Source organism: Salvia hispanica, chromosome 1, assembly GCF_023119035.1.
Source record: "Salvia hispanica cultivar TCC Black 2014 chromosome 1, UniMelb_Shisp_WGS_1.0, whole genome shotgun sequence".
Classification (NCBI taxonomy): domain Eukaryota; kingdom Viridiplantae; phylum Streptophyta; class Magnoliopsida; order Lamiales; family Lamiaceae; genus Salvia; species Salvia hispanica.
In genome coordinates, this window is record NC_062965.1 from 28,182,069 (window position 1) to 28,203,807 (window position 21,739).

A 21,739-nucleotide genomic window follows, 5' to 3' on the forward strand; every position below is an offset into this window, starting at 1 on the left:
AATAAGTAGATAACGAAATAGCTCGAAAAGACTTATTTAGCTTGCATTGTCTCAAAAAAAGAATACGAATCGAGAGAGTATTATTGTCATCACCAACCTTAAATCGTTCAAAAATATCTTTTTTCATCATGAAGAAATACAGTATCTTCCTTTTCCATTCTAAACTCTTCAATCCTCTCTGTTTTCTTCTTCAAAGCTCAATCCTGATTCTTCATCGATCAAAAAAATGATCGTGCAATCGATGTTTGTAAATTTCATGCATTGAAATGAAAAGAGACGAGGATTCAAGAGGAGTCAATTTTTTGGAAGACGTCAGCGGTCCATTCTACGTCCACGACGGCGATTCACCTGGCTTAATACTCGTTTCCGATCTTCTGATCGGTGCAAATTACGACGATTGGAGGCGCTGTATGCTCACGGCTCTCACCGCGAAGAACAAGCTAGGTTTTATCGACGGATCCACCCCGAAACCAGATACGCTCGATCTTAGTTACAACTATTGGATACGGTGCAACAGCATTACGATTTCCTGGCTCCGGAATTCGGTCGATCCAGAGATACGATCGAGTTTGCTCCACCTCGAATCCGCCGCTCAGATATGGAAGGATCTCCATAAACGCTTCTCACACAGTAACGCGGCAGCTTGCATTTACCGATTAAAGCGACAGCTCGCGAATTTAAAGCAAGGATCCATGGATGTACATTCGTACCACGACAAATTCCGAGCATGTTGGGATGAATTGCTGGAATTTCAGCCGATTGCGTCCGTTTTTCAGCAGCAAGAGTGTGTTATCCAGTTTCTGATGGGGCTCAACGACTCCTATTCCGAGCTACGTTCGCGACTCATCTACGAGGAATCGGAACCCCTACCACATCTAAGCAAGGTTTTCTCCTTGGTGCTTCAAGAGGAAAAACGACGCCGTATGCAAAGCTTTTCTATCATGGAAAAGGGGCAAACCAGAGTGAAAATGATGGAAAAGAAGTCTTACTTATTTGTGGTGAGGAATTACTCTGCATATGAAGGAATTGCGATGGGTAACTGGATTCAGAGTAGAGCTTTTGTTGTAGGAGGCCACAGATTTAGACTACATTTCTATCCTGAAGGGAAGGACATATCTTCGCACTACCGTAGCCTAGTGTCGTTACTCATTAAGAATGAGAGTGCAACGAGCGTGCAACTCGTTGCTTCTCTCGAGGTTTTGGACCGAGGAAATGTTGCTGTTCATGCTGGATATTCTTGCTTTGATGATAGAAAAGTTTACAAGCATGTTGTCACTATAGGGGCTGGGAAACGATATGGGGAGATCGACTTCCATATCGAATCTAGTGAGTATGTCAGAGATGATTCTATCACAATCAGAGCAACCTTAGGTGTTTTTGTCGATCAGCCGTCCAAGGCTGGCCCTCCACTGGCGCGCTGCCTAGTTTTCCAAGTGGGAAATCGAATGTACTATGCTGATGAGGCTGTTATAGCAGCACGGTGCCCTTACCTTCTTTCGTTATCCCAATCCCAATCCGAATACATTGTCGTTTCAAATGTGAAGACTAATGTGTTTGAGGTATTCACTTCATCAATCCTTTCGATTTGAGATACAAAACAACAACCATGATTGTTTACTTATTATACTCTTCATTTCATTTTTTGCAGGCTGTCCTCTGGTTTATATATAATCAAGTGATTCACACACGAGATATAGAGGCTATTGTTTGTTCAAATTTCTTTGCTCTCAAGATTATATATAATCAATTGATTCACAAACGAGATGTAGAGGCTATTGCTAGTTCGAATTCGTTCGCTCTCAAGATTCTTGCAGCAGCTGATCGGTTCGAATTGAATGGCCTTAGACGACAGTGTGAATCGTACATTGCCTATGGCGAGGTCATCACCTGATCCTGTTTGTTTCTGAATTTGGTTTAGAGAGATTGTGTTAACACTGTTTTTGTAGGTGGTGGGATTGTACTACTTATATGAATCTTTTTTCAAAGAATTATGGAGCTTTGGATGCGGGCTGTGGTCAGAGATGAAGGAGTTATCTCACAAGAGATAATGAGGCTTAGTTGTTTGAGGTTAGTTGTGTAAACAAGTTTTAAGTTTGTCTATGTTCGTAACACTGTAAATTTAACTCCTTTTAGCTGGCCATATTTTGTTAGTGCTAATCTCTTATCCTAATTCTTTGATTGATTAAGTAAGTCGTTGAATTTCATGACCTTGTTATTCGTCTCAACAGTTGTTCTGTGCATACAAAAAATTTTTTGCTAATTTTTGTGACCAAATTGGATGTAGTAACACAAATGTAACAATGGATCAGACAGAATCACAGGACTGTCAATGAATTTATTTTTATCTATTAACATTTGTAGATTAATATAAGTATATAACATGTTACCTACCTTATGCAAGCACCACGCTCGGTTATTGCACATTTAGAATTATTTATTTTGTTATATATATTTAGTTTGATTCTAATACACTAAAAATATTAATAGCAAATTTAATTTTGATAAAAATCAAAATTCAATTTGTATGTTTTCTCTACAGTTTCAAATAAATGAATATGAATTTATAGTTTTGATTAACAGGAAAATTAAAAAATTTAAAATATGAATAACAATTTTTAATATACTAGAAACAAACTAAATGTATAAAATAAAACAAACAACAATAAACATGCAATTGACTAGCGTAATGCTCTTAGATGGTAATCACATAAGATATGTATGTATATTTGTTGTATCGGAAACAAACTTGACAACAGTACCATTGCAAGAAAGCACTGATTCCATCGGTCATTCAGTTTTATACATATAAGAATGCTAAAAAAACACAGAATGACCTCGGAAGATGAAATAAAATAAGCCAGTAATTTACCCTACACATGAAAAATGGCTCAATATAAGGACAACAAAAACAGTATATCTTGGCCGCTGTGGTTCACGTTTCCTCTTCTTCTAGCATGAGTCCACTTTTGTCGAAATTCTGCACTAGAAGCTTATGGTGTTTTGCCTTTCCGAAGGGGCAACACACTGCCACAAGGAACGATATGCCGGCATAGAAGTAGCATCAACCCCGAGCAAAGCAAGGTTACGCCCATACTCCTGAATATCAAATAAAACTCCTAAGAGTGAGCCAAAAAGTGCCAGGCTTACGGTTTCCACAGCATTTGATGAGAGTTATATATCACCTGAATATCAAGAAATAACTGCATGCATATCTTGTCTGTATCAGATATGTTATTGTCTGAGACATCTGAACTTGCTCCAGCTCGTCTTTGGGCGCCCAAACGTATTTTCTGAAGTGATGTCTCGGTTTTCCTGGCCTGTCAATTGAATATCAGGTTGTAGGTGATCTCCCCGAAAATAAAACAGAAATCGCAGATTTACTTGATGCCTAAAACTTTTTGAGTGCAGCTACAACTACCTTCTTAATAGCACAATAAATCCTATACACGGACCTTGTGTTAATTCTTCTATTGTAGGTTTCAAAAGAGGGCGCAAGAAAAATTCTTAAGAGATCTAACTATATATCATAATTGTTCAGGTTGGTTAAATTCAAACCTATTATGACAAGAAATGTAGCTTTTATGTTAGTGCTTTTTCCATGAGGTTCGCATAATATGATATTATTGAACACCTAAGAAAGAGCTAGGAATAGGAAACTAACTTTGAGAAGAGCTCAAAAATATGGACAATCAGAACCAGGAGAAAAAGTTCTCCGGATGGTATCACTTACCACACTAACAAGGTCAGAAGCTAATTCATAATATCGACGAGTGATCTCAGAAGCAGTGCCTTGTAGGAGTTCCTCCCTGTGCTCTGTGGTCAAGTATGTAGCAGCCTGCTTCCCTTCCAGAAAAAGCTGCACAAAGCATGACGTAGAACAGACTAGTTTCTCAAATCAGTGGTTTCAGGGTCAACAGGCAATAGCAGTATGTACATTTGAAAACAATACTTCTAACAAGTCAATTGCTCCCAGTAATTAAGAAAAGTAGACCGAAATTCGATCTTGCTAAGATGTAAAGTTTCATGAGCTAAAGCACTCTTACCTTTAAAGGGCGCAATACCCCAGATACATAGGGTGAATGCCTAACAGGAAGAGGTTTGTTCGTCATCCTAAATGTTGCAGTTATTCCTTTGATTTGTCGCAAATCCTACACAAATTATTGAAACATGCATAAGGGTGGTTCTGGTGTAGAGAATTTTTCATCTCACATCAACGCAATATCCACAAATAATGTTAGGATAAACCGATCTGCCAGAAAAATCTGCAAAAAGGTTCTATTGCTAGCAGCAGCATTACATTCTAATACTATCTTTTAGGAATTAAAATGAAATTGGCAAAAAGATCACTAACCTCCACAGACTTCTCAACAAGAGCTTCTACGATTGAATTGATTACAGGAGTCTGAAGAACTTTTAGGGAATCACTACCCTGTAAAATACTCTGCTTCACAAGATCAAGTACTTCAGAGGAACAAGACTTGAGAACCCCTAGTACATGGTCAAGATAATCACTGCGAACTTCCTCCACAAGATTATTTAAATCATGAATTATCTGCAACATAAAACCTATTTTGTCAGGCAAAGAGTAGCTACAGAACTTCATGACAAGTAGCACAATATCCTTATTTTATTTGACAGGAAGGTAATTCGAATAAGAGCCTCTTCAGGAGTCAGTTGGTTAGTTAGTCATTTCAGGTCTTACAGGACATAGCAATCTACCTTCCATAGAGCATATGGCATCCTCAACTTGGTAGGTAAACAAAAGCTAAATACGGGGGGGAAAAGGCAGCAAGAAAATCTATTTGTAGAGATATCATCTGACTAGGTGAGATACATACGTAGAGGAAATCATCTGGGGAAGCAGATGTTGCCCATTCAGATCCAGGAGTGGCAGCTGCATTACCAGCTTTTCGAGCACTAAGTCCAGCTGACAACCAATTGGAGTATCTGCACCATAAACAATTAGATCTCACACAAAAACTTTAGTTCAGGTTGAAATCCTAATGGTCGAGTTTATTAACCAAAACTATAGAGCAAGCTGACCTTGAAAGAAGTTGCAAAAATAAGCGCAGAAACTTGTCAGAACAAGAAAGCAGGAGAACATCATCTCTCCAACACGATCTCAAGCAATCCATAAGAGAGATACTTTGCTTCAATACCAAGCTTTGAGAGTTTTCCAGGTTCGGGGACGGCACAAGTGTAGTAGACGTGAGTGCAGAATCCAAAGAACCAGCTATTTCCTGGAACCTGAGGGTACAAAGCAACAGTTCAAATTTCAACCATACCAAGATTTTTAAGGCCTTGCATCAAGTATAGGAAATTATATAAATTGTCATACATACCTCAATGAGAAATAAACTCCAGTATTCCATTGCTTCATGAACTCTATATAGACTGGCTCTTCACGGAGTTTGGCAACAGCAGACCTAGAGGGACAGTGACCTTGAAAAATACCAAAGGGCATGAGCATAAAATGTAACACAGGATAAAAGTCACGAGCAAATAGAATGTTAAAAGCCCATCAACCACCTTCAAGATATTCCAAGAAACTTAGGCTTGACTTATAGTTTTTCAAAAACTCCGTGGGCCTTCCGGGAGAGAAGGCCCCAGGTTTCCCCTTTTGGATGGCTGATAAGACCTCCTTGAGTATAGAATTTGCCAGAAAGCTAAAAACATGAAGACCTGAATTTTCTGCAAAAAATGAGATACTGACACAATCAGCACATGTGTTAAGAAACTTATAATACTATTGATACATCAAGTCATGAAGAGATGCAAGTCCATATCGCATGCACACACTGCACAGGGTCCAGAAATAAATGCAAAAAATGAAAAATGAAAATACAAAGCAAAACAAATCAACTAAGAAATCCTCATTTTTACAGTTTGATACTAGCAACAACTAGTATAGCATTGTAACATGATAGTTTCAGGAGAACAGAATTGGAGAATTGCATTATTTTGACTGAAAAACAAGAACACCTGTAGAAGATATCTCCAACAGAAATTTACAGTCATCTTCAATATGTTGCTTGATCCTTTCATAGTCTTGCTCAAGATCATCTCCAGTGGACCCTCCAACAGTTACAGATGAGCCATGAGGGATGACTTTTTGTATGAATGGTGCTACAATGGTTGAGCGAAAAATTTCTTCAGCACTATTGGTATTATCAGTAGCAGCATATGCACGTAAACAATTGTAGATAACACTTGCATCCTTGTGCTCCAGCCCATCTATGAAACAGTGCCCCAAGCTTGTATCTAGCAACAAGCTAGCATTCTGAATCCTCTTCACCATGTTCTCTATGAAGGGCATGTTCTGTACTGCCATCACAGACAGAATCAGAATCAGTATTACAGGTCTCTATATGTAAAATACGATTTTTCAACAGCCGAGAGTCAAATTACTATAGAGTCAATAAGTTGTTGAACAAAAATCCACAATGATAAAAGTCCAGTATAGTTTTATCAAAACATGGAAAAAAGTCTTCAGTGCATTTGCCATAATTTTATAATGAAGAGAAGGATGTAAGCCTCGGTACAAGATGGAGCAAGATAGACCTGTGCATGAGCAATATAAAACTTAAGGCGGTTCATTTCACTAGCAATTCTCTCCAGGAGCATGCTTTGTGTTTCACGGAGGTTGGTTCCGTTTTCTGCATGTTGTAAAGAAATACTATTGCTTATTTGACCCTTCTCAGCAGAGTTGATGTTACTGCCTTTTGGCCAATCAGCTGGAACAGTTGGCAGTTCCTTTATCAATTTTTCAACCTGGAAGCAGACATTAAGAACCAATATAAGAAATTAAGAACCAATATGTAAGACAGTGGAAGCCTCATGTAAATTGAAAAACTTCTTTACTAGAGTTGCAACTATCTTCAGCATCGAGCTCCCTTAGTTATCTGATGCTTATTAGTCTAACTCATATTCCTCCAATTTCAAAATAGGAATTCCTTTACAAACCATATATCCCCATTCATTGCACCTTACACGAAAATAAAAACCATATAGCCCACAAAAATGATATACAGATCAGTCGTCAAAGGCCGACTCTTGTAATTGGGTCGTGAAGAAAAGAAGTACTCTAACACTTTGTGTGTGATCCGACATGATAGTAGCACATCCATTTCAAACAAACTTTTTTAAACAAGATATTTCTAATGCAACCTCCAGCGCCGTTCGTCCTCCATATTCATGGACGGACCCTCACCAGAAATACCAGTAGCAAAGTGGTTTGTTCTGTTCCTCAGAGTTAAGGCTAGCAGTGTATGATAGCTATGATTTGAAATGATTCACTAGGGCAAAATCAATGTCCATAGAGATATTGCTACATTTCACACCAAATAAAGACACGCACATTCACATTTCATCAAACACTATCAAATCCATTTGAACTCCTAAATTACAACATACAAAGGAACAAAATCAATGTCTTCAGAGATATTGCTACATTTCACACCAAATAAAGACATGCAGTACACATTCACATTTCATCAAACATTATCCAATCAATATGAACTCCTAAACTACAAATTTCAAAGGAACAACTTCATGATCTAGAAATTTGAATCGCCAATTCTGAATCCAATCGAAATCAGCCGTACCTTAGAAACGACATGAAATGTGTCGAGAGCAGCAACTCCAATGGCGGCTCGAATTCTAATCTATAGAGGTCTCTGACATCGGCGGCGACGTCGAAAATGAAGAAGGCGCTGGGAATGAGATCCACCAGCTCGAAGCAGAGTCCGATTCGGCCAATTTGGGCTCAGGAGGGAAGGTGAAGAAGCCAGTGACAATTGGAGAGCTGATGAGGATTCAGATGAGGATTTCCAAGGCCGCTGATTCGAGGATTCGTAGGGGATTGTTGAGGATTTCTGCTTCGCAGGTTAGGAACAGATGAATTCTTAGTTCTGGAATTGGAAACGAGATTCAATTTTAGTATCTAGACTTTTCAATTGTAATTCTATTTCTAATTTTTGGCATTTTTCAATAGATTGAGCTCTTGATCCAGGGTGTGCAGTAGCCAAACTTTGATAGTTAATGCATTTTAAATATATGGATGCACTTTTTCATTCGATTGTGTTGCTGAAATTCGTGAGTTGTGTAGATAATGTGTTTGTGATATTGCCTAAAATATTATTGTTGACATAAATTATACTATAAGCTGTTGACATGAAAATGTTTGTTGTTGACATAAATTATATGTAAATCGTTATTGTTGACACAAATAATATATCGTTGACATGAAAATATTTGTTGTTGACATAATAGTTTACATAAATAAAGTTTGTTGTTGACATCGTAGTTGACATAAATAACGTTTGTTGTTGACTCCGTTGTTGACATCGCGCGAAAATGACAAAAATACCCCCTTGTTGACATAAACTACACGCTGTTGACATCACATGCAAATTGTGAATGAGTGGCTGAGATTGCATCTCAATTCTCAATTAGGCCTAAAAATCTCAACCTAACAGAACCCATACAATATATACATAATATAAAATTAATGAAATATATATGTAATACTAGAGTCCAATTATTCACAAATCAGTCTTAAAGACCGAACTAGAGACCAATAGGGCCCTTAGATCTAGATTTTAATGGATGAGATTAAACCTTGCCTCATGAATTTTGCTACTTCATTATGTAAGCAATATACTTCAAATCAGGGGTATTTCGGTCAAATTACATCTAGGGTAAAAAATTTCAACGTTGTTTCTCCTCATTCACGCTGCGCATCTTCTTTCTCATCTCTCTCGCTCTCTTCTTCTACAAATCGAAGAATACTTCTCCAAATCGAAGAATTCTTCTACAAATCGACACGTTTTCTTCTACAAAGCGACACTAATCTTCTTCTCCAAATCGACGTTCATTTCTACTGCAAATCGACGCTCATTTCTACTACAAATCAATGCTCAAACGTTGTTTCTCTGCCAAAATCGACGACTCCACAACTTCCTCTTCTACAATTGACGACATCTCAAACCTATTCAAGTCGAAATGTGATCTGTGGTTGACACTCGAAATGTTGACACTCACAAATCGTTTATCGAAGGTGAAACTGCCTATTTGCTTGGAGTATCTGTGGGGTTTCAATTGTGATTCGAGCATGATGAGACATAGTAAAAGAGGAAAGCAGTCTAAGGTAAGAGATGGTTGCTTGGAGTTGTGCCTTTGATGTGTTCGTAGAAATGTTTCAAAGAATGTAAAGGTTTGATTAATTCATATATAGTGAAAACGTAGGGAAACTTGGTTTTTCGTATGTACATGGCATTTGCTTGGTCAAATACTGGAATGAAGTAAAACCGTAGTCCAATGAAGTAATAATGTTTTAAAATGAAGTAAAATCCTACTAGAATGAAGTAAATATCTATTCATTTTTAATTTATTATATACCGGATTGATTTGTGTTTGACTAAAAACAGTTAGTTTTTATGTTTTACACCAGTGTCTTGTTTTATTTGCCAAATAAAGTATATGTCCAAGCCTGGTCGTAGATGTGCCAAATGAAGAAATAAAGGATTTGTCCAAGCTTGGTCGTAGATTTGCCAAATGCTACGTGGTTGGTCGGCATTCAAGGAATTGTGACAAAACAGATGAGAAGAAAAAACAACTATAAGTAATGAGTTGTTTTATTGATATTCTCTTGTTAGGATTTTGATTTTCTAAAAATGTTGTGATACATTTATTTGTTTGTAATTTATTACTTCATTCAAATAGGTTTGATACTTCATTCCAGTAGTTAACCACTTCATTTTGATACTTTGTTACTTCATTCCATTTTGAATTTGAATCTGTTTAACTTTTTGCAAACTTTAAAGTGAATAGACTGTATGAAGTTTTTTATTCATATGTTAATACTGAACCTATTCATTTAAAGAAAACTATATGTGCCTGCATTATTAAGGTATTTCCACATCCACGGTATTTATTATGATGTATTCGTATAGTTTGTTGTTGTTTAAATTTTTGAAGGTAAAATAAAATCTCATTTCAAAAAACACATAATAACTCTACTAACGAAGTACTTTTATGCATTTTGTTTCATTATTTGTAACCTTCCAATCTCTTACCAAACAAAATATATAGTATATGATAAGATTATCATGATAAGTGTTCTGTTGGACAATCATTTATCAATAGTTTTTGTCTTGTTTTATGTTGACTCAAAGTAATGAACAGAAGAAATAAATTAAATCATTTATGAGATGAAGTTTATAAACCAATGATATAAAGGATTCAAGTGTAGATGAGGACAAGTGATCACTACTTCATTTATACGTGCATTTACTTCATCCAACAAGTATATCACTTAATCACAATAGCTTTTTACTTCATCGAACTTCAGGTGGGTTATTACTTCAGTTCACAACCTTATTAAATGAGATTATAACTTCATCAATTAGGTTATTTAGTCAATACAGGTACAAGTCCAACTGCACACTTATACATAAACACAATTCAATTCATATTACTTCATTACATGTGATTATAACTTTATCGAGTATGTTATTTAGTTCATTACAATTATAATTCTTCGCAAACTATGCATAAAACACAGTTCGGTTCATATTACTTCATTACTTAAGGTTATAACTTCATCATATGCATTATTTAGTTCATTACAGTTATAATTATTCGCAAACTATGCATACAATACAGTTCAGTTCATATTACTTCATTATTTGAGCTTTATAACTTCATCACGTGTGTTATTTAGTTCATTACAATACTAATTCTTCACAAACTATACATACAACACAGTTCTCCATCCGTTCTTCCCCACTCTAAAAAATTCCTTCAATCTACCGCTATGATTTCCAACAAAAATCCTTCAAAATCGAACCAGATGACGATAAATTGTTCTCTAGCCCGAATCAAGCAATATATGCATTTCTTTTTCGAGCAATTCTCCCGAGTAGTATTTTATTTTCCAATGTATAAATTTTCCAGTAATCTGCATAACAACTAAAATATACGAAACAAGAAAGAATAAGAAACACACACGAAGATTAACACAACAAATCATGAAGTAACTCAAATAATGTGAATTTGACAACTAATCATGAATTAACACGCAAAGAATAAAGTAGATGTACGTATGAATAAAGTAATGATCACTCTTCCTCATCTGCTCCATAATATAGTTTATATTTATAGTTTATTACTTCAGTAGATTTATTACTTCATTCCAATAGTTAATTACTTCATTCCAGTAGATTACTACTTCATTCCACTTTGAATTTGTTTAACCTTTTTACAAAATTTAACCTTTATTATAGAACTCAGTAGCATCATCAAGTTTAGGAAAAATCTGTCCTATATAGGGCTTCAGTTGGGATGGACAGTCAGGTAAGTATGACACTGATATAAAACATGCAAACTACTGTTAGTGGAAAATTAAAACAAACAATTTATGCCTACAAATTTAGTTCATTATATCAACAATTTAGTTCATTCAGCTGTGTTATTACTTCATTATAACAACAATTTAGTTCAATAAGAGTCGAATTGATGGCATACTTTAATGTGCAAACAATACATCAGTTAAAGATGTTACTTCATTATAATGTTTTATTACTTCATTTTTACTATGATTTACTTCATTATTATGTATTATTACTTCATTTTAGTAATAAAACCTACTGTATAAATAGATCATTTATATTACTTCATTATCACAACTTATTACTTCATTATATGAATTCAATACTTCATACTAACTAGATTATAGTTAATAGGAAAACAGATCATTTATATTATTTTATTATCATAATTTATTACTTCATCTTATCAATTTACTATTTTATTAAAAAGAATATGTAGTTCATTTTAATGTGCAAACAAGTCAGCAGCTGAGTTAAATCCTAAAACCCTAAACCCATGCAACACAGTAAATAGATAGTTCATATTTAGTATCTATTACTTCATTACAAATGTTTTATTACCTCATCTTATGAAATTACTACTTCATCAAACAGAAAAGTATGCACTGCTGTTACCGCCCGCATTAATTCGACTCAGAGCATGTCAGCATACTTTACTAGTCTTAGAAATCATACTTTAATTTGGGGCTGATATTTCTTTTTTCATTGTTCATATTTAATTTGGGGGTGAAGTAAACATTATAGTTCATATTTATAGACTATTACTTCATTATCATGTTTTATTACTTCATTTTGGTAATATACCTAACTATATAAACAAATCAATTATATTACTTCATTATCATAGTTTATTACTTCATCTTATCAATTTACTACTTCATTAAAAAGAATATGTAGTTCATTTTAATGTGCAAACAAGTCAGCATATACACTACAATAATATCAGCATTTAATATTCAACAAGAACAGAAGTTCAGTTTTACTTGTTATTACTTCAGAATAACCAAAGTTTAGTTCATTATGAGTACAAATCGCATATACACTACAATAATATCAGCATTTAATATTCAACAAGAACAGAAGTTCAGTTTTACTTGTTATTACTTCAGGATAACCAAAGTTTAGTTCATTATGAGTACAATCTGGTGATTACTTCATTCAGATAAACCATTACTTCATACTTATCTATTTATTACTACAAACGCGAAAAAATAAAAAAAATATACAAATTGTTAATCTCTTGTTAAATATAATTCATTCATAAACAAGGTCCAAACGTAGATTTTTCATCGGATGTGTTCAAAAACTTTAGCAAAATTAAAAACACATCAGGTATCTAAAAAAAATGAATCGAAAAAACCGTGAACCTTCAAATGAGTTGTCGTCTTCTTCTACCTCTAAATTTGAATTTGTATGAAGAAGAGTGCCAATTGGTGTTTGTAGATCATCCATAATCAGAATTCTTCTATGAGATTCTGAATCAGAATAACTTCAACCAAGGGTCTTTTTTTGTCAAATTACATTATAAGTTTATTACTTCACTATTGTAGTTAATTACTTCATTTCAGTAATTTATTACTTCATTCCACTTTGAATTTAAATTTGTTTAAACTTTTTGCAAACTTTAAAGTGAATGGACAATGCGAAGTGTTTTAACAATGAAGTATTTTTTATTTATTATTATGTATTCGTATGTCAGTGTTGATGAAGTTATAACCTCATTTAACAAGGTAGTGGACTGAAGTAATAACTCACTTGAAGTTCAATGAAATAAAAACCTATTTTGATGAAGTGATATACATGTTGAATGAATTAATTGCACGATTGAATGAAGTAGTGATCACTCTTTCTTATCTGCTCCAAAATCCTTTAGAGTAATACACTAGTCGAATGAAGTGATAGAACTATTTGAATGAAATAGTAAAACAAAAAATGAAGTAATGACTTAGTTAATGAAGTAATAAGAAAGTTAAATAATGAAGTACTTAATAATCTAACTGAATGAAGTAATAATCTAACTGAAAGAAGTAATATCCTAGTTGAATGAAGTAATATAGAAATCTAAATATTGGCGATTTCCACACTTGTTCTTCTCCAATTTGAAATGTCTTCAATCAACCACGGCGATTGAGGAAGACAACGCTACTCTGCAGCTTCTTCCTCTTCTCGATTTTGTATATATCATGCTTGTGTGTGTGTGTGTCCGTGTTCCAAGTGCAATTTGCATAGCTGTTGTATCAATAAAAAAAAGATGATGCCTTTAATAAGTAAGGTTTGGTTGCAGAATTGTTCAGCTCTTTATCAAAAAAGAAGATTTTCCAAATTCAGCAGTGAAAAATGCTCTTATTTTTTGAAAAAAATGCACAACTCGTGCATGAACTAGCTAGATCTGCAAATTGAAGTACACACGCAGCTCATTATCCACAAACAAACACATATGCACAATAAAACAATAAATCAACAACACAATCCCCAAATTCGTCCAGATCGCAGCCAGAAGCAGTGCAGAGTAATTGAAATCCAATGCGGTTTCTACAAATTATCACAAACAATCACATCATTACTAATTTCACAAGCACCATCGCTAATTTTTCTCATATTACTAATTATCACAAACAATCACATCATTACTAATTTTTCACAAACAATCCGATTTTCGGCGAAGCGCGTGGAGGCGAGCAAATTGAGGGATTGGTAGGGGTAGTCTCTGTCTGGAATGACGGAGAGAAACTCCTGACTGACGACACCAGTCACTCCGATTATGCCACAGAGGGGCAATCGATGACGACGGAGGGGCAATTGATGAAGACACCAGTGACTCCGATTCAGGCAGATCGCGATTGAAACAATTGAGGCAAAACAATTGTCCGATGATGGAGATCAATGAAGATTGAAGGCGATTACGAGAAGGAGATCGATGAAGATGAAGGAGATCGATGAAGATGAAGATGGAGGAGATAGATCGATTCAAGCAGATCGGCAATTGAAGAATCGAGAGATAGGAGGAAACAAGTATTTATGTTTCATAATATATTGATTTCCCAAAATACCCTTCAGCAAGTTTTTTTGAGATAAAATAATAAAATAATGGTAAATTAATCCTAACCACAAGATTAAAAACATGGAGGGCCCTAATTTGGTCTCTAGTTCGGTCCTTAAGAATGGTTCGACATTGATCACAACTCTGTAATACTATATATTATATGAAATATATTAAAAGAATATATATATTATATACTCCTATGTAATATAATGTATTAAATTAATAGTATATATATAATATTATATTTAAAATACAATTCGATTTTTCTTTTTTTTTTCCGCTCGAACCGAATTTCAAATTTTTGTTTAGATCGGTTTGGATATTCGGTTTTCGATTTTTTTTTTTCACTCCTAAAGTAGTATTAGTAGTGGAGTATTTAATCTTGATTTGTTTAATTGATGAGCTCATTAAATAACATACCCCAAATATCAGATTTAAAATGTTAAAAGTGTAAAAAGACCAAATTGCCCAAACCCCCAAAATAATATCAAAGGGTATTTTCGTACCAAAAAAGCCAAAAGGACCAATTTCGAGATAAACCCTTAGTCCAGGGACTACTGGCGATATTTTTAAAGTCCAGGGACTATGGACGAAATAAACCCATAGTCCAGGGACCATTTTTGTAGTTCACTCTATCGTCAATCTATGATGCAATAGCGCCACTAGAATCTTCAGAATTAAGGTTCACTTTTACTCTCTATTCTGATCCATTATCAGTGATAAGTGCTGCATTACATATATCTTTTGACTATGATTTTTGTTTCCTAAATCCACCGTTAGATTGTATGCTAACTTTCACAAAATCATTTATAGTAGAAAAAAATTTGAAATGGATTCCAAACAAAAATCATCATCAAGATAATATGCAGGTGAAATTTATTGACAAACTGGCGGCAGCGGCACATGTCAAAGATTTGATGATGTTATATCAACTTTATTTTAAAGCCCAAGTCTTCCACTTGCCACAATGTGGCCTTTTTGTGTTCAAGAAAAGTTGATATCCTTTTATTATTTCTTCTCTCTCTTTTTTTTAAGGGCCAACGGGTTAGGTCCACCACACAAAATCAATTGTCCTTACAAAAATTAAACTTACTACCCCAACTTGTTTTAGACACAAATTACATAATTATGCCATCACTTACATACGTGTATCTATTACCAAGAATTAATATCAAAGACCTAACTAAGAAGAGATTTTGGTTCCTCAGTTTCATCAGCAAATTCAATAATTTAATAAGTAAATTTTAACTTGAAGGAGTCAATTGTCAATGAATGCATTTTTTTTTTTTATCAATTTGTATGTCTATAATTTTGAAATACTGCAATATCTCATTATATGTTGTTTCAAAAGTAGCTTTGTGTGGTTAGTGAAAAAATTGATATGTAGAACCAGTATTCTTCATAACATTCATCTTCTTCTCAAATCTTCCTAATTTTTGTGCAGCCCTCTTACAAATTATGAATACATATGGCGCCGATGATATATAGAGTGCGATCAACTTTGTAAAGTGATTCAATTAGTCACTCCATCCATTGTTCGTCGAAAATTGCCAACCCTACTGCACGGTCCGGTTTTGATTCCATTTTCACAGAGCCGTGAAACACCGGTTCCGGTCCAGTTTCGATCTAGAACACCTTTAGCTATATCTATAGTCAAGAGGAGCATTAATACCTGTCAACATTTGCTATACATGTTGCTTATGTGATGTGTCATATTGTGCTACAATATACAGATTAATTCAAACTGTTTTCTTTCTTCTATTTGTATGCACCACATGATAAAAAGTTAAAAACCAAATGTACCACCAAATCCAATACTCTCGTCGTTTCTCCATGGATCGGTTGAACACATTCTTGACTACTACTAGTTGAATTTCAAACAACAAACACACACTCACACATTTACAACTTACAATGTACTAAAATATATAGTCCAAGATCCCTTTATTCATACAAGATGCAAGAATTACATGATTGCTGGTCCCCCGTCCTCTTCTCTGCATGGGAAAATGGACTCAATACTGTAAATAAAATTTAGCCTTTTTTCTAGCAAACACTTAAAATTTCACCACTTTAAAGTTCTCATGCAATTATTCTATTTTGACCAAATTATTTTATAATAATTTTGAAGTAATTACACTTCCTCTGCCCATCAATTAAAGTTCCACTTCAACTGAGGGCGGGTTTTAAAAGATGTGAATGAAAATTGGTTGAAAAAATTAAGTAAAATGTGGATCACACTTTATATATATATTGATTTTATAATAAAATGTGAGTGTAATGTGTTAACGGAAAGTGTGCCACTTACTAAAAATGGACATTATTTTGTGGAAGGAGGAGGGAGTATTTTTAAACCATAATCTTTTATTGATTTTTAGCAATTCTACAACCTTTTAAACTGTAACATAAAATTATTTTTTATTTTATTTTTTGCAATGTGATGGTCAAAATCGAAATTAATAACGACGACAACAAAACCACGTCGACATTATTCCAAAATAACTTTATTTTGTTTTCACATCATATTTGATCATTTTATTATATTAGTTAGTTCAATTTTGACCATTATGGAACCATTGCAAAATTGAAAAGTTGCAACTTTATATTTAAGTTTCAAAAGTTAAGAGATCAAATAGATCGTCAACAAAAAAATGTGATTTAAAATGACGATCATCTCTATATACTTTTACTTTTTAGGTTTTTAGATCGTTCAATCACTCATGTTTCAATATTAATCAATAAGTACGTGTTTGCGTCACTATTCATCACTACTCATTCACATCACCAAACTTTAGATGTTTGCGCCAACTTAGCACCATATTTACTAGAGAAGAATTAAATCGTCGTGGAACAATTACGAATTTATGATCTTCACAATTTGTCATTAAACTTTGAAAAATGAAAACGACTTAGAATTTGACCAAACTCGGTGATTTACACGCAATTAATTCACCCTTATATATGCATACATAATACATCGCCCTCATTTCCCAATAACCAAGCAACCCCACCATATATAAATATAGCTCACATTCCTTGGCTCTCTATATAGATACTTATGGAAGGAAGCCATCAAGAGATGCAGCTCTTCTCCTGCGCCGCCGCGGCCGCATCTCCTCTGTCAAAGCCGGGCGATCACGATCCGCCGCTGGACCTCCAGCTGTCCATAAGCCTGAGCACGCCGGCGATGAGGAAGATGAGGGCCCCACCGAGCTGCGTGGAGGCTCTCCGGTGGCAGGCGGCGGAGCAGATTCGGCTGGCGACGACGGAGAAGGCGTACGCGGAGCGCGTGAGGGAGCTGACGCGGAGGGAGATGGAGATGGCGCAGTCGGAGTTCGCACGCGCGCGCGCCATGTGGGAGAGGGCGCGCGAGGAGCTGCAGAGAGCCGAGAGGATCAAGGAGAGGCTGGATTCCATCTCCGCCACGTGTCACTCCTGCGGGACCCAACAACGTTAGACCTTAAAACTCCTTTTTTTTTCTTCTTCTCCAAATTAGGTTTGATTTTTAGTTTCATCTTTGAATATGACATAAATTTTTGCAGCGCCATGTATCATGATGAAAGAGATATCAGTTTTTCATGTGCAAAAATATAAATAATTGAGTTGAGCTTCTCTTGTATATATGGTGTCAAAGTTCCATGATTGAAGTTGTACAAGATTTTTTTGTATACTTCCTACATATTTGTGGCTCATGATCACTTCATGTCTTCATCTACCCATTTTGAGATGGTACGTTCTATGCTTTCATGAGCGAATGTTTGCCAATTTTTTTGTTAGTCTTGCAATTTTGAAAATAAGTCAGAAAAATAAAGAGTATTGATTTGTTTATCATTATCCCAAGCCAAATATATTTGGTGGAATTATTTGATATGGAAGCCGAGGAATCATACGTGGACGTCACCGGCAGTGAGTTAAACGATTTAGTATTGTTTAAAAAATGATGTCGTTTCGTTGAAAATCATCAATACTCAATAGTATGTTCCACATAAGTGACCTGATTTTTTCGTTGTGTAATAATTGAGAACAAATCAAAATTTAATTGTTTTTTCTGCAATTAACTCTAGCTATATTATACTCCTACAACTATATAATGAAATAATCTTGGAGTTTATTAGTTTCTATACATTTTCCTTCAGTAAAGATAACTGTGAGACGACCTAAATTTCTTGAATGATATACAGATATTTCCATTTCTGAATTTGTCTTAATTTTTGGTTTTACCATATTTTTCAAACTTAAAACACAATTAACACCTGTATAATTAGTAAACCAAATCATGATGAATTAATGGACCTGATCAAGTGGTGAATGTTGATATCTTTGAATTAGACGTACTAACATGATTAAAGTAAAAATCTAGCTAATTAAAGTAAAAAAAAATCTAGTTCTGGTTTCATCATTAATCTCATTCCTACATTATGAATTTATGGTCAAAATCAAATTATCAGTTTTCAATCTTGTCCAGGACACAGCATTATGGAGGTAGCCCTTTGTCTGCCCTCGATGATCATTGTAATGCAAGTAGACAAGTTAGTCATAGAATGTGAGCCAAGTTTCAAAAGTATATCTATGAGTCATGTGGGACAATATTTGAGATTGTAAATAATCTTATTCATCAACAGGCAAAATATAGTTCATTGTCTTAATTTTGGATGAGTTCAACCTATGTCTATTTTTTTTAAAAACCCTTGAAGTTCACACAAAGTTCCAATTTTGGCTTGTAACCTAAAATCCGGCAACGAAATTTAAATCAACTCGCCAGATTCTTGCCTGAAATATACGAGGCCGAATGGCCGAAATTGATGGAGAAACACATAAACCCTGATTTCTTGAATTCAAAATTAACTAATAATGAATCTCACTATGCTTTTGATACCCTAGTAACTCAAAAAGAAATAAAATGAAAAACTAATAAATTCAGAAAAATATGTCCAAAAACTATTTCAACCTTAAGACGATGTTCTCAATAGGCTAAAAGTAGGCTAAAAGTAACATTTTTCGATAAAATTCGAGATTTTAATCATTACACAATATGCAATTAATAGAGTTGAATATGTCTAGATTGAATAATGAAAATGTGATGAGTGACAATTAGAGAAATGGTAATGGTCAAGGTGAGAACCCTGCAGAGATTGGAAAAGGCAAATGAATCAGAACAAAAAGGAGACAAATAATACATGATAGCTGTATAAATTTTGTATTCTAACTGTTAAACTTTAGTAAAAATTATCCCAAGAAACCAAATACCCACTACCAATGTCTGGGATCCAACGCAAAATATATAAACATTTCTGGATAAGATCATTTGTAGTAACATCAACAGCATCCCATTTGACATGTTTCAAAGATAATTAGGTCGAAAATGTGAAAGTAAAAAAGAGATCGACTGGGTCAGGGTTTTTCTTGATCCATATTTTTGTATATATGCTATCAAGTTAAAAATATTTGTATAATATTGAAGTCGTGCTGTCACTTGATTTATGCATGACTCTGAAGATAGAGAGTTGCAATAGCAACCAAAATTTAGATGGAAAGCAACACACATCACACTCAATTTGAAAAGTTGTAGGACATGGGCTCTTTGTAGGATCATCAACACAGTAATTATGACAAATCCTTAGCATTTTGTCCTATCAAATTGTCAGGATATGTGTAACACACAGTGGGCTTTACATAATCCAAACAACTTATATCCATTGCTTTAATCGATATAACTGTTGAATTAATAATAGAGTATCATCATATATATTCCATTATTGAAACTCGAGGTATTGTTCAAGTAATTAACTTGTATAAATGCGACAAACATTTCCAAGTTGGGGGATCACATGCATATACATTGCTGGCTATGCCATTAATTTTGATTTTTGAGCATAATAGTGGGTTATTTTGAATAAGAATATTAAGAAAAATTAAAGAGGTTGATTTTGGGAGGATTGATTAATATCGGAACCATTTGCTATTTTGAATAATGTTGGAAACATTTGTTATAAAGGAACATGACATCATCACTTTTTTGAAGGTGGGCAAGTTTTCATTTTTTGTGGGACTCAGTCACACTAGCAAAATGGATATGAGGATAACACCATAGCTAGAACGTAACATGCATGTAATAAGAGAGGTGATTTGGATATGCTTTATTACTGGAAACCAAAAAGTTCAGAAAAAACATAAAGTTTTGATGATTGATTCCAAGTGTACGTTTTAATAGTAGAAATATTTATATTGAGCAATCAGGAATAAAATAATTAAGAGATTGAGTCAAGAATCAACAAGAGATCAAGTACTCAAGAAAGAAAAAAGATCAAGAATTAGATAAATTGATTTGGATACCAAACTGTTATAGCCAGTTGTATAAATGTAATTAAAGAAAATTATTGAAGTCTAATAGTACAATTAATCAGTATTAATATCATGCGCAAATTGTCCAAAAAATCATAACGTTAGATCACATTCCGGCCTAGCTGCATAAATTTTTCCATTATATTTTTTAAAACAATTAACGGCATATTCACAATTCTCCCAATGCGAAAAAATTTGGTGAAATTAAATTTGATATAACACTCCAAAACATATGTGAATGTCACCGACTGCTAGTCAAACAATCTTGCTATTCATAAAAAAAGACTTCGTTTTGTTGAAAATAACAATAATATATGCAAATGACCTGGTTTTTTCATCGTAGTATTATTATGAATAAATTCAAACTCCATGATTTTTCTGGTTTATTTTTAAATCACGGCAAACTAATATTTTTCTGGATTTCAATTATGTTGTGTTTAGACCATCTCCAACCATTTACACCAAACTCAAACCCATTTTTTAGTATGCATATCTCACAAAAAGTAGTTTTACTCCAAATATTTACATCAAATTCAAATTTCACACCATTTTAGTCTATACATCTCACAAAATTTTTGTAGTTGTACCATATTTGATATTGTTCCATAGAAAAACTCAAAAACTGGTTTTTAATTTAATGCATTACTGAAGAAATTTTCTATATTAAAACTCATTTTAGTGTATAATTGGAGATTCTAACTACAATCATATATATGGATGACGGGAGAGCCAGAAAATTTTGGTCCACTGAAATGAAGGGCTTGTGAATTATAATCACAGAGTAGCACTAGCAATGTTTTAAACATAAATGATTGTTAATTGTTGTGCCCTCCACGTTTAATGGAAATTTTGGTATAATATTCCATTTTCGACATATGTGATTATATATAATATTTGATGGTTACTCGCAGATTGTCGTGTTTCTATATCTATTCAAATAGTTCCATCATCTTTTTGTTTGCTG

General features: G+C 34.2%; 3 protein-coding genes across 4 annotated transcripts; 2 read left to right on the plus strand and 1 right to left on the minus strand.

The window, feature by feature from the left end:
- Positions 1-46: 46 nt before the first annotated feature.
- LOC125202086 (BTB/POZ and MATH domain-containing protein 4-like) lies at positions 47-2,302 on the plus strand. The gene is made up of 3 exons (XM_048100412.1): positions 47-1,559; positions 1,649-1,879; positions 1,947-2,302. Exons 1-3 carry the CDS (start codon positions 267-269, stop codon positions 2,046-2,048), a joined length of 1,626 nt encoding a protein of 541 aa, XP_047956369.1. The 5' UTR covers positions 47-266; the 3' UTR covers positions 2,049-2,302.
- A 398-nt stretch (positions 2,303-2,700) lies between these two features.
- On the minus strand, positions 2,701-9,114 carry LOC125193227 (conserved oligomeric Golgi complex subunit 2). Its single transcript, XM_048090991.1, has 13 exons — positions 8,925-9,114; positions 7,605-7,639; positions 6,562-6,771; positions 5,983-6,319; positions 5,530-5,691; positions 5,343-5,442; positions 5,044-5,247; positions 4,839-4,947; positions 4,352-4,552; positions 4,044-4,148; positions 3,731-3,856; positions 3,183-3,317; positions 2,701-3,096 (listed from the first exon to the last, which is right to left on the minus strand). The coding sequence occupies exons 1-13, from the start codon at positions 9,112-9,114 to the stop codon at positions 2,983-2,985; spliced, it is 2,028 nt and encodes a 675-aa protein (XP_047946948.1). The 3' UTR covers positions 2,701-2,982.
- An 8,323-nt stretch (positions 9,115-17,437) lies between these two features.
- Positions 17,438-19,079, plus strand: LOC125202545 (protein indeterminate-domain 16-like). 2 transcript variants are annotated; one of them, XM_048100955.1, is made up of 2 exons: positions 17,438-17,885; positions 18,899-19,079. In XM_048100955.1, exons 1-2 carry the CDS (start codon positions 17,492-17,494, stop codon positions 19,033-19,035), a joined length of 531 nt encoding a protein of 176 aa, XP_047956912.1. In that variant the 5' UTR covers positions 17,438-17,491; the 3' UTR covers positions 19,036-19,079. The 2 variants fall into 2 exon arrangements, with proteins under 2 accessions (XP_047956912.1, XP_047956913.1); XM_048100956.1 differs by lacking the exon at positions 18,899-19,079 and adding an exon at positions 17,976-18,144.
- The last annotated feature ends 2,660 nt before the right edge of the window (positions 19,080-21,739 follow it).

What these genes read in the sequence shown, in the direction of transcription:
- LOC125202545 (XM_048100955.1), top strand. Translation starts at nt 17,492, where the DNA reads ATGGAAGGAAGCCATCAAGAGATGCAGCTCTTCTCCTGCGCCGCCGCG. An exon ending in CTCCTGCGGGACCCAACAAC is followed by an intron (nt 17,886 to 18,898) that starts GTTAGACCTTAA and finishes AATCTTGTCCAG; the next exon opens with GACACAGCATTATGGAGGTA.
- LOC125193227 (XM_048090991.1), bottom strand. Translation starts at nt 9,114, where the DNA reads ATGCTCGAATCACAATTGAAACCCCACAGATACTCCAAGCAAATAGGC. An exon ending in GGAGTTTATTTCTCATTGAG is followed by an intron (nt 5,248 to 5,342) that starts GTATGTATGACA and finishes TTGTACCCTCAG; the next exon opens with GTTCCAGGAAATAGCTGGTT. An exon ending in AGTTATTTCTTGATATTCAG is followed by an intron (nt 3,097 to 3,182) that starts GTGATATATAAC and finishes TTTGATATTCAG; the next exon opens with GAGTATGGGCGTAACCTTGC.
- LOC125202086 (XM_048100412.1), top strand. Translation starts at nt 267, where the DNA reads ATGAAAAGAGACGAGGATTCAAGAGGAGTCAATTTTTTGGAAGACGTC. An exon ending in TGAAGACTAATGTGTTTGAG is followed by an intron (nt 1,560 to 1,648) that starts GTATTCACTTCA and finishes CATTTTTTGCAG; the next exon opens with GCTGTCCTCTGGTTTATATA. An exon ending in CGTACATTGCCTATGGCGAG is followed by an intron (nt 1,880 to 1,946) that starts GTCATCACCTGA and finishes CTGTTTTTGTAG; the next exon opens with GTGGTGGGATTGTACTACTT.